At 37.5% G+C, this 12,160-nt stretch overlaps 1 protein-coding gene across 4 annotated transcripts in view; it reads left to right on the top strand.

The window, feature by feature from the left end:
• LOC122344870 (regulator of G-protein signaling 3-like) overlaps positions 1–12,160 on the top strand; it is a 74,897-nt gene that overhangs the window by 54,229 nt on the left and 8,508 nt on the right. For 2 of the 4 annotated variants that reach the window (XM_043238468.1, XM_043238464.1), the window contains one exon: positions 1,942–2,012. In XM_043238468.1, coding sequence (XP_043094403.1) covers positions 1,942–2,012 — 71 coding nt within the window. Of the gene's footprint in view, positions 1–1,741; positions 1,847–1,941; positions 2,013–8,468; positions 8,566–12,160 lie in introns of those variants that run through there. The other 2 variants (XM_043238467.1, XM_043238465.1) reach the window with 2 other exon arrangements.

Genomic DNA, 12,160 nt, shown 5'->3' on the forward strand with positions numbered 1-12,160 from the left:
TGAGGAGACAGGAAAGCTTTTCTTGACTTGATTCATCCACAAAGGTTTTTTTAGTGCAGCACCACGGTCTGCTAAATCTTTTTGAATCAGATTTATTGGTCTTCCAGAATTCAGCTTGACCTCCACCATTCCTGTTTGTATTACGAACCAAGAAATTATTGTTCAGAGAACCCATGGCTTTTGATTGTTTGGACTTTTGAGTAGTAAGAGTTATGAAGCATTGAAGTTTGGCCTTTCCTAGCTTATGTCATTGGTAAAGGTTATCTGAGAGCTCAAGTCTCTCTTGCATGGTGCGCATTTCCTTTTTATACTCTTTAGGGTGTCTAAGGGTATAAGTCTGCTACTTACAGACTTACAGGTCTGCTACTTTTTTTGTTTGCCGATATTCACTTTCACATTGCACTTTTTGTGAAAGAAACAGAAATTGTAAACAAAACTGCACCTATGCTGAAGTCATCCATTTATTTTGTCATCATGAAACCAGACAGAGACCACTTCTTCAGCTGGGTCTAGGTACGGTTGTTTGAACCGCACCCGAGTGTGATTGCTGTATTCACACCTGACCAAAAGATCTACATCAAGTGTGATTTTCGGTTTAATTTAATCAAACAAAACGAGACAAGATGTGAATGTACTTTAAAATGATAAACAGACCTAATAGTCTTTATAGTCCACTTGCTGGAAAGTAGCTCTAAGTAAATAGCAACAATTAGAGGTGAAGAAACTTTTGAATGTCACTGTTTGCGTGCTATACCTATTTTTGTTTTTCTAATCAGCAGTTCAAAGTGAATATTATGTGCCATTTGTATAAACTTGTGTAAATATTTTGACTGCAATATTTTGAATGTCAGCGGTACCCAAGAAGCATTATACAATTGCGAGGTAAAGAGAAAAAAAATCTATAATGCAACCTCAACTGCTCCTGGCATCAGAGTTTACAGATATGGCTCCTCTGGGAATCTGGGTTTCCTGCTTCCCACATTCAGGGTCCTAAGATTAGTTGCTTTATTGTGATGCCAGAGCTGACCGTTCTGACCCTTCTGAGAGCATGGGTGGGTTCTGATAACTCTCCCATCTAAATTCAAAGCTACCCATTTAAAGAGTTTTTTGACTGTCAGATAAGTCAATCATGCCCCAAGACGTGATTAATTCTAAGGGGTATACTTATAGATACCTGTAAATAATATAATTAAAAGCGTTTGTGTAGTGTTGTTTTGAAATGTACTGACGATTCATCCATGTACTAAGTACATACTCCCAAACACCCTACACCACAATAAAGTAGATACCTTGCTAGTGTAGAGAATAATGCGCCATTGTCACAAGAGTTTGTTGAAACAGTGGTTTTGCTCGATAAGGCCTCATTTTTAGAGGTGTGACAAATCCTGACGGAGCTCAGACCCAATACAAAACATTATATATACAGAAGGGGAAATATTTGTCTAACTGAGAGAGCCTAGAAAAGCTGTTTATTGTCCAGTCGCAACATGAGAGGTTTGTGCCATGTATGGCCACAGCCAGACCACGGGTCAAGATGGGACTCGCACACAATGGCTTATTCTTCTACATACAGAGTGGTCTCAAACCTTCAGACTGACAACCCACTTTCGCTCCCCCTCCCCCTGTTTTCTCCTCGGTCCGTTCAGCCTATTATATCCCTCTGAGGACAGGAAGTGTAATGTGACTCCACGGTCTGAGCCCCTTGCTTTAATCCAGGCATGGCTGGAGGCCAACTGAGCCTATCACAAACGCAGACAATCTCACACACTCGCTACCGAGGATTACAGAAACCAGGGTCACACACACACTCACTCACACAGTGTAGAGCTATGGCCTGTACCAGGCGGTGAGGATTAACTTGTCTTGGTTTAGCTACTTGTGGTACTGGAATTCTGCATTGCTTTCCTTACTTTATGATGCCGACTGTTGGTCTTTCCACAGCTGAGCGCCGGCTCTGAATGCAGCTGTGACGTGGGTCCTGACGGGACCAAGAAGAAGAAATCCAAAAACCTGTAAGTCCCATTCCCATTTCCTCTGCGTTACATGTTTATAACCGGTGCCGGTGAGAGTTATCCGTCTCCACAAGTTGCTTATTTTTTAGCATTAAATGTGTTGTTTTGAAATATTTGAGGGCGCTCAGAAATTCCGTTGTTGGTCTTCAGTTTTTCGTAAGTTTTAAAATGAAATTTCTACTAATTTTGGGGAAACTGGCAAACGCAATGGTAGTCCATGAACTGATTTGCTTTTTGAAGAGATGGGCAATGCTTTACTTTATCTTGCATTTGCTACGATTAGTTAATGCATTAAAACATGTTATCTTACAATAAGCAATACATTGTTACAGTATTGGTGACTTTGCAACTTTTCATTTGTATTGCATGTTAGCTAGGGTCAGTTAAATAAAACAAACAGATACAAGACTCCAATAATGCACAGTATTATTAAATATTGGAATTAATTTTAACTAAGATTAGTAAACAGTTTAGAAATTGTTGAAATTGTCTTAACTACATTGTGATATATTTTATTTGACAAAATTGTAACTGAAACAGAATATATGGGTACTTTTTGTACACGAAAATGCTAGTCTTAATCCAATGTTTTAGTTGGCATTTCTTTGAAATAGTTTCTTAAACTTACTAGCAGTTTCTGACTGGAAATAGTTTTAGGAAAATCATTTTAAGTGTATTATTGTACTGATGTTTACAAATGGAACCCTACTCTGTAGTGTTACTTAGAAATGTATAACGCTGAACCAGTTTTGAGACAGTTTTGATAGAATACAACAGCAAATCAAATTGGGAAATAGATTGACTGTAGTCTGAATTTAGATCGTTTAGGAATTTGTTTAAATTTTAAAGATATCATTTGTTGCACTAGCTATTAAAGTTTACATTAATAGTTTCTCAAACCTTTTCAGTTCGATGATGGTTATAATGTTGTTGTCATAGCTCACTAGAGCTTGTGAGTATGTGTGTATGTGTACATGTCTTATCATGTGTGACACTGTGTTAAGCTCATCACAGACTGTTAATCTCATCCTTTGTGTTGTGAGGTGTGAATTGAGCCAAAGTTTCTCTGGGTATTTAACACTTTTCACACCTACAGAACAATAGAATTAAAATGGCTCCTCATGGTATCAACTGCCCTGTGCTCATCAACACAATAGAGAGATAGTCTTTACTGTCTGAAAGGGTGAACTGGAACTTTCTGAATGAAACTTGAACATTGTCCAGAGAGAATGCTTCTTTTGATGAGGTGACTAAAATTTAAAAGTAAAAATAGTCATGCAATAAACAGATTTGGTGACACCTTGAACAAACCAGTCGTCGCTATTAGCCTATTATTCCTTATCATTCAGAGAATTAACTATTTCCACAAACTTTTAAAGTCTAGACTATCCTTCAAAAGAGTTTTTGTGTTGATATTTATATTTATCTATCCATGTAAATACATTTTTGACATTAACATTTTTTATTTTGAACTTTACATTTGAATAAATGTCTATAAATGTAATAATAATCTTAACGTTGTTTTTCAGTTTTTGATCATATCGATCTTCTATTTATAAATGCATTCTAAAAGGCACAAGGAGATGTGTTTAGAGTACTGACACTATTCTTTAGTCTTTTAGGCCTGGTGCCTTAGGCTAATCTGTGGTGAAATAATCTAGTATGTTTAGCAGCCACTACTTTCCTCGATCCGCTTGAGGGATTAAAACTTAATATCCCACTGACTGAATATCTCTCTGTCTCTCAAAAGGGATGTAGTGGTTTAATCTTCTTGTAGACACTTATTTTAAGAGGTGTTTAGGGAACTAGGTGACTACAGCAGATTGAAAACATAAAAATAAAACATAAAATAACTGACCACATTATTTCAAATTGGAAATTCACCATAGCACAAGTAGCGCAAGTAACGAGAGTTGTTTATTTTACGCATACACACTGCTAGTTTGCAGCTGTTCTCATTCTGTTGTTTCAGCTGCATTAAGTCACAGTAACACTAGACTTTGCACCGAATTCACTTCCATTCATACACATGTGAAAGCAGGACTGGAAACACAAACTCACGTGAATACTGTAAGTCTTCCACTGCGTACCAAAGTTCAGCTGTTAGTTAAGCTAATTCAACCAACAAAAAACCTCAATGTCACAGATTGACCAGTTGACTAAGGCTACATCCATATGAAGCCAGAACTTTCCCTATCCAATCTTTTTTTTTTCCTAACTGAAGACGAAAACCACGAAACTGACACAAAACAATGTAGTATACATGCCAGATCAGCATGTGGCGCTGTAATTCTATAACAGAGAAACACTAAAAATGGAGAAGAACGCTTGGATTATGCGCCTAAACCTTGTAAGCAGTATACAAACAAACAGACATGGAACAATACATTTATTAATCTGAGTTAAAGAATACTCCAGCTTGAAATTAACATTTTGTCATTGATCGCTTACGCTCCCCGGGATGTCAGTGTTGACGCTTGGTGCTGAAGCAACCTTCATAGTGAGTTTAGTGTTTGGCGTTGCATGAATGTGATTGGCTAGCGTCTGTGCTAGGGCATTTGCATAAGGCAGTTTGACTGGTTGGTGCCTGTGTTGGCGCTTGAAATGTTTTTAATGGACCCAACAATGGACCCGTTGCGACGTGACAGACACGACCCATTTCGACAATGCTTGACGTCACTCCATTCAAAGTTAAGGAAAGGCATTGACATTGAGCCCCATGCCGTTCCAAACCAGTAGAAAGTTCAATTTTTCTATTATAAATGAAAAGTGGGAGGCTTGTTACTGTTACATTGACTGGCAAGTAAATTACACTGTCAAGGATCCAGTAAATTTTGAAAAGAATAATCCATCTGCCATCAGTCGTTCAATACGTCAATTTTGTGTCGAGAATACTTTTTTTATGCAAAGAAAATAATGATGACTTTATTCAATATTTTGTTTCCTCTGTCTCATCTCCTGAATCACTATAGCGCCATTTTGGGGAATATCCACTGAACGCACTGCATACGCCGTTCTGTGTCAGCCTTGCCATAAGGATGTGCTGTTTTAGTTTAAATCAAGGAAAATATACATGTAGAAAACATATCACGGCTGGAAGAAAAGCATAAATAGTTTGCTTCAAAAACAAGTCAAGACAAATTATTGAATAAAGTCATTATTTTTATTCTGTTTTCATACAAAAAGTATTCACGTCGCTTCATGACCTTTAGATTGAACCACTGATGGTAGATGGAGCATTCTGATAATGTTTTTCATACTTTACTGGATCCTTGACAGTGTAATTTACTTGCCAGTCAATCTAACAGTTAAAAGCCTTAAATATCTAAAATATCTTGCTGTTTTTCTTGTGTTTAATTATCCTTTGTTTTAACATTCAGAATGTTAGTTGAGTCTAAATTCAAATAGACTGTATTGTTGGAAAAGTTTACTCTGACTCCACCCATTATTGTTTGATGTTTGAAACTGGGACAGTGGATTAGACATTCAACCAACACACATCCACCTTTATCTGATGCAATACTTCTCCATTTTCCTATCACATATCAGTTCAGAGAGGTTTTTATTTAAAATATTTGGTTACCACACTCCACATTGTTCCCTTTTTGGATTCTTTATACCCAGACCAAGATGGCCTAGTTGAGTCCACACACACGCTTTTATTTTTGTACATGACTCAGTGAATACCCACAATGCAGCATATGCAATAACAGAAGTGTTGTTATAGCAAGAGTGGAATGTGGGCAGCATTCTGTTGAGAAATGTATGTGAAATTGTGCTTCATTTAGTTGAATGACATCACAATATTAAAGAGGAATATGATACCACATGTCTTCTCTTCTCTTCACTGAATTCACATGTCTTTGACATTATGTAGACAACATGTGCTCAAAGGTTGAAGAGTCGATACACAGTGACTTAAGACATCGTATCATATTCGTCTCTTAATAGGAAATATTAAAAGGTGGTCAGGAGTCTTGTTCGAGAAACTTGTACTTGAAAGAAGTGTTTCTACATGTTTACCTCCAGGATATGGGAAAAAGAGGTCTCATTAATCTAGCTTGGCCAATGTATTAAATGATTCCTGAGTGATCTCAGTGTATTATCTGTATGTTCACTGAAAGGTCAGGTCAGGTACCTCACTAAGATAATATCTATATCATATTGAGGGAAATACGAAAGTGCTGGCATTGACAGTGTAGCCTATCAATTGTAATTCCTAGAAACACCCATGTAATAGCTCTGCCTGTAGTCAATTTGGTGGCACTATAACACAACAAAATCAAAATGATTGTTTTTGTCGTCGTTATTCATCCCACCATTGCTGCTTGCAGTAAATTATCATCAATAGCGAACACATTTTCACACGTGAATTTAATGTTTGAACACAATCTTAATTGCATCTTAATGTCGAGTGCAAAGGCTGGTGTTCTTACAGTATACCAAACACAACACTGTCTCGTGAATAATTTGTATGTATTTTATGAGGTGGGTAATTCATAGGAATTTGTGCAACCTCACTCGTACGACTTTGCAGGAATTGTCTAAACCCCATGCAGAGCATTTGTGTGTTGTGTTTTGCAAAAAGTGTTTCATGAAATTGAAATCTAATTGAAAGCCTAATTGAAAGCTTGTCTACCAAATTTGTACCAAAACATGAGCTAAACTTTACATCATCTCCAAAATCCTCCCCTTTGGGGATATGCATGTTTGTACTTTTTTACCCTTATTATTAGGAATGCACCTAATGTTTGTTAACCGTAAAAGACCAAATTATGCCAAAAATTACGCAAGTGATCAAATATAGACACCCACTAATGCTGTTAACATGTCAGCTGTGTACATAATAATTATAATAATAATAACTACAACAGCTCTTTTGATACATTACACACAGTGTTCACATTGGGATCTGTAATATTTTTCAGTGTTTTCAAAGAATTATCTTCTGCTAAGCAAGGCTGCATTTATTTGTGCAGTAAAAAAAATACATGCCTGATTCAAGAAGGGGGTCTCAAAAATGGCCAAAAAAGTTTTTTATTTTAAGTTCAATTGTGCTTTGTTGGTATAGTTGTATACTGTAGGTATAAAGTGTTGGTGGAGTGTTTCATTTTGTTTTGGCTTCGGCACAATTCGGTGCATTTTCATTTCGGTGCCTCACTAATTATTATATAGGGTCTATGTATGTATCCATTTAGATCCTATTTAGATTGTGGAATGTCCCCACAGTTCACAAAAACAAACGTGTGTGTTAATGTCGTAACATATCTTATATCAACTGTTGGCTTTGAACTCATTAGAAGCATATCTAAAAGCTGAAAAGTGGGAAAAGTCCACCTACACATATCAGTTCATGTAATAGCAGCTGCACCTGGTTTGGCTCTAATAGCGGGAAGTTTTTTTTTTCTACAACCTTTTTGGCACCTGGTTTATGACAGCGGACTAGACAAAGAAAGCAGACTCTAGCACTCATCTGAGATCAGTGTAACTGCAGACCTCTGGTAAAAGAGAAAGACGCTCAGTCTGCATATTCAACTGATCTGAAAACAGCTGAGCCGTGGCTCACCCAAGGGCCCAGGACACAGCTGCTTTCACATTACATGATGAATTTGCAGACTCTAACCTTCACTGTCAACATGAGCTTGCGACCGCAGATCCCAGGTGTGGTGGCTGGAATGGCTGTCATCACATTACCTCATTATGAACGTTTCCATTCAAAGACAAATTTAACTGAGATGAAATTACTGGGCATCTGGTGAAAGCCACTGAACGTGATCATGAATGGTCTCCACGATCCATTGTGCTAATGTAAATGAATACAAATGTACAAACATGATATTTAATCAGCTTTTTAGTGGATGGTTTAGGGCGGTTTTAAGCCTTTAGGTGTACAGTATATCCATTTTATAATTTGAAATCTTTCTTTACAATTTATTTACGATTAAAGGTAGATACCTTTTGGGTAATAATAAATATATAAGGCCAAACTGCCAATAGTCTACGTGTCCTGGACAATTCAGTAATTAGTTTTAGATATATCGTTTAGATCCAAAAGTTTGGGGTCTGTCAAATTTGTATTGTAAGGCTTAATAAGGCTTTATTAATCAGCAAGGCTGCATTTATTATTGAAAATAAACTAAAAACAGCGGTATTACAAAAATGCCATTACAGTCTGAATGAACAGTTTTCTGTTTTACACTAAAGAAGCATTTTCAATTATTATCGAAGTCGAAAACAGTTGAACTCTTTAATACTTTTGAAGAAACTGTGATACTACTAGTTTACAATTTAGTGTCACATGAGATAGATAGACTGTATGAAACAGTTTGCATGCTATAAACACAATGACACACGGTACAGCAGTCTGTGGTAGTGGAGATCTGGCCTGTGATTGGCTCACGCTAGTTCTGCCTCCCTGAGATCCTGTGCTATATAAAGATACAGAGGCTCTGTGTGCGGTTAGAGGAATGTGACTGTCCCAGCACCCTGCTCTTCCACCCCTCACACACACCTTACACACAATGGTGGATTTCTCTGAGAAGTACCTTGAAAGGTAGGGACCAAATGCTCCTATAAGCGTCTCCTCTGCTGCTCCGAGAGTTCTCACAGTAATGAGAAGAGGGAAGGAGGGAGGTAAAAATAGAAAGCATGAGGTTACTTTAGAAGAGGAAAAAGATGAGGGTGACAGGAGTTCACGTCTCTTGTGGTTCGTCTGGCAGGGCGTTTGGGAGAGCTTCACGTGAAGTGCTGATGTTTCAGCTTTTCTTTCTTTTGGAATTTGATGTCTGGTGGTTTCATTAACCTGAAAGTGTTTTTCCCATTTTGTGTTGGTTTAAATCTGTCAGTAAACCTGAGTGTGTTTTCTTACCTGATGTTCTTCATGTAAGATATTTTGAATTGTCTCTGGAATGATTCAACAGTTTGATTCTCAAAATCTCAAAATGTATCAAAAATGTCGTGGAAAAGTTCATTTATTTCAGTAATTCAACTCAAATTAAATAAATTCAATGCACAAAGACTGAAGTAAGTCTTTGGTTCTTTTAATTGTGATGATTTTGGCTCATATTTAACAAAAACCCTCCAATTCCAATCTCAACAAATTAGGATACTTCATAAGACCAATAAAAAAATAAAAATTTTCAGTCAATTGTTGGCCTTCTGAAAAGTATGTTCATTTACTGTACAAGTACTCAATACTTGGTAGGGGCTCCTTTTTGCTTTAATTACTGCCTCAATTTGGCGTGGCTTGGAGGTGATCAGTTTGTGACACTGCTGAGTTGATATGGAAGCCCATTCTAATTTATTGAGTTGCACCTGCACTGAAGAAAAGCTTAATTGAAGAAAAGGACTTTATTGAGATGATAAGTCCAAACAAGAGTTTATGTATTATGCATAGGAACACAAAAGCACATAGCTGAACAAATGTGACATAATTCGTAGCGAAATCAATATTTTGGTGCAGAAATCCAGCATTTTAACAACAGGACCTCTATTGGGACATGAACCCACATCACATTTGTAAGTCCTTACCTCGAATCATCACAATAGTTGTCACGTTCTAAATGTCTTTCCCACAGCAAGTGTCCTGGTTTCACGGCCTGGAATAGCGCTGAGCTCTATTATGGGCAGTAATATGAGCCGGGCAGAGAGGGAATTGGCAAAGCCTGGAGATAATTGTGGCTTGCAACCATCTCCTCTCCTCCTCTATCTCTGGCTTACCCTGCAGGGCCGGCCGTGGGGAAATGTCTGTCAACAGACACAGAGGAGCTGGATCAGAGCATCCTAATTTGATAAATTCCAGTGAGGGCGTGTCCTTCCTGCCAAGAGATTACAGGCCTGTGCCGTGAGGAGGCGCGGGAGCAGCTGCTTCTGCTTGATAATTAGCCCAGTGTTTTTTCTCTAAATGAGGGGTCACGATCTCTTAAGCACGATAGACGTTTGACTGCTGCCTCGCTCAAGCAATGCAGTCACGTTTAATGTCTTTTCCCGCTGCATGTGACCCGCTGACACGGCTTTAGACACAACTGGACATGCATCCGATCATGCACTATGCCATATGGCGTCTGAAAAGTCTTAATTAAAGAGCTTAACAGTTCAAAGGTTTCAGCTTGCAGATTAGTAGGTGTGAACAAATGATTTAAAATGATTATAGAAGTTTCAATACTTTTACCTGTTTTTTTTTTTTAAGTCGGAGTTATGCTTTTGACATTCATTTAATAGTTCTGTATATTCACTTTGTCAACAAGCGGTGCCTTTTTGTAATTCAAACAGTACAACATGGCACTAGCAGTGGCAATGGGTTCGATTTCCTGATAAAACTAAATGCAAGAAATTTGAAATATGCTAAACGCATAGCCAAATGTGTAACGTAAAACAAATGCATCATAGTTTTTAAATCTAATTCTAATAAGTCAATCGAGTGTGAAGCGAGAAGTATGCATAAATCATGCATACTTTACAAATGAGAACTTTCCAAAATAGCTCTAAACAAATACGCTGGTGCATTTCGATGGTAGTGGACAACAGGCAATGGACTTTTTCAAGTTTTAATTTGGATTACGGATTCAATCAATCCGATCTCACTGCAGTTCGTACATATTGGTACAAATAGTACAAAATGGCTAATTGCCCATTTGCCTGACCTACACCTGACTCTGTCCCTAAACCTACCTGTCACTGGGGTTTTAGACAAATCGCTTGAGTGAGGTCGTATGAATTTGCATTGACTAGCACGACTTAGCCACCTCGTAACATACGTAGGAATTGGTCGTGAGATTCAGTAGTTCATTTTGTGAACTTTTCCTTAAAGTGAAACATAGCTGAGATCGCTATTTAGGCTCCCGGGCTATGAAAGAGCAATAAACCTGGCATGCAGTGCATCTTATTTTCCTCTGGTGAAACTCATCTAAACCAGCAATCTTTACTCACTCTACATTTTTGGGAAGTTCCGTTACAGCACGGTTACTGTGCTTAATCTTAGCTAGCAGGCCAAGTGTTTAAATATTTGAGCGATTTGCAGTCCTCTTTTTATAGCTGATCTAATGCTCTGTAACACATTTTCACTGGCGTGGTGCTTTTCTCGTGCAGAAGGGCAGGCAGACTGATGCCACATGGCCATTACTAACGGTGTTGCAAAGCGGTGTGGAATCTCAACACTGTGGCATTGAATGGCAAGAGGGTGTTTCCTTGGCCACGTGCACACACACATACGGAGGAATACTCACTGAATGTGGACTGTTAGTGGCTAAAAGAGAGACACTAAATGCGATCTGGTTATCTCTTGATCCATTGACACTATTTTTTATACTTATAGTACACTTCGTTTATCTTTATTATTATGCACGTGACAGGTTAAATATGGTTGAATGTGACGGCTGTTTCTTATCTCTGTAATGATAAACACATGACGTGTTGATGGTTGTTTCCAAGTATTTTAGAGAAGTTGCCAACTTCTAAATTTAGTGTGACTGACTCGATTAATGAGATCAGAACTTTGCGCTGGTCATGCTTTAACTTGTAGGACACATTGTTCACAGCGTTTGCTAAATGAAATTAATATTTTTTTCTGGCACATGAAATAAAAAGATAATAACCAACTTAAAAAATGTCTTTGTCAAGCACTTAGTTTGTTTATTTTATCTCAAATACATAAGTATCGGTTTATGTTTCCATACATTCCTTTTGCTTTTAATTGTAATAATTCAGTGTGGGTTTTGTGTCTAAAAAGTGACAACAGGTAGTGCTTCCAGACACGGATCATCCAGTCCATTTAATGACGTTAAGAAACTGAAAAAACTAATGCTGAATGAATCCAAAACTCCACAATGCTTTCAGAGATCTGCAAAGCTACCTAAAGAACTATGTGCACACTCATAAAAAGAAGAACCTTTTTGTCTAAACGATTCTGTAAACATCTGAAGAACATTTCTGTTTCACAACAGGTTGTTTGTGGGAAAAAATGGTTCTTTAGATAAAAAAAGCTAAGAAAGAGATCTTTGACTGAAAGGTTACAGTATTTGTGGAACAAAAATTGGTTCTTCTATGACATAGCTGTGAAGAACCTTTTAAGCATCTTTATTTAACAAGGACAATAGCTGTTTGAAGTTTTTTAAGTTTTTATAGATTTTATTTAGTTAATTGATTAATAT

Source organism: Puntigrus tetrazona, chromosome 5, assembly GCF_018831695.1.
Source record: "Puntigrus tetrazona isolate hp1 chromosome 5, ASM1883169v1, whole genome shotgun sequence".
Classification (NCBI taxonomy): domain Eukaryota; kingdom Metazoa; phylum Chordata; class Actinopteri; order Cypriniformes; family Cyprinidae; genus Puntigrus; species Puntigrus tetrazona.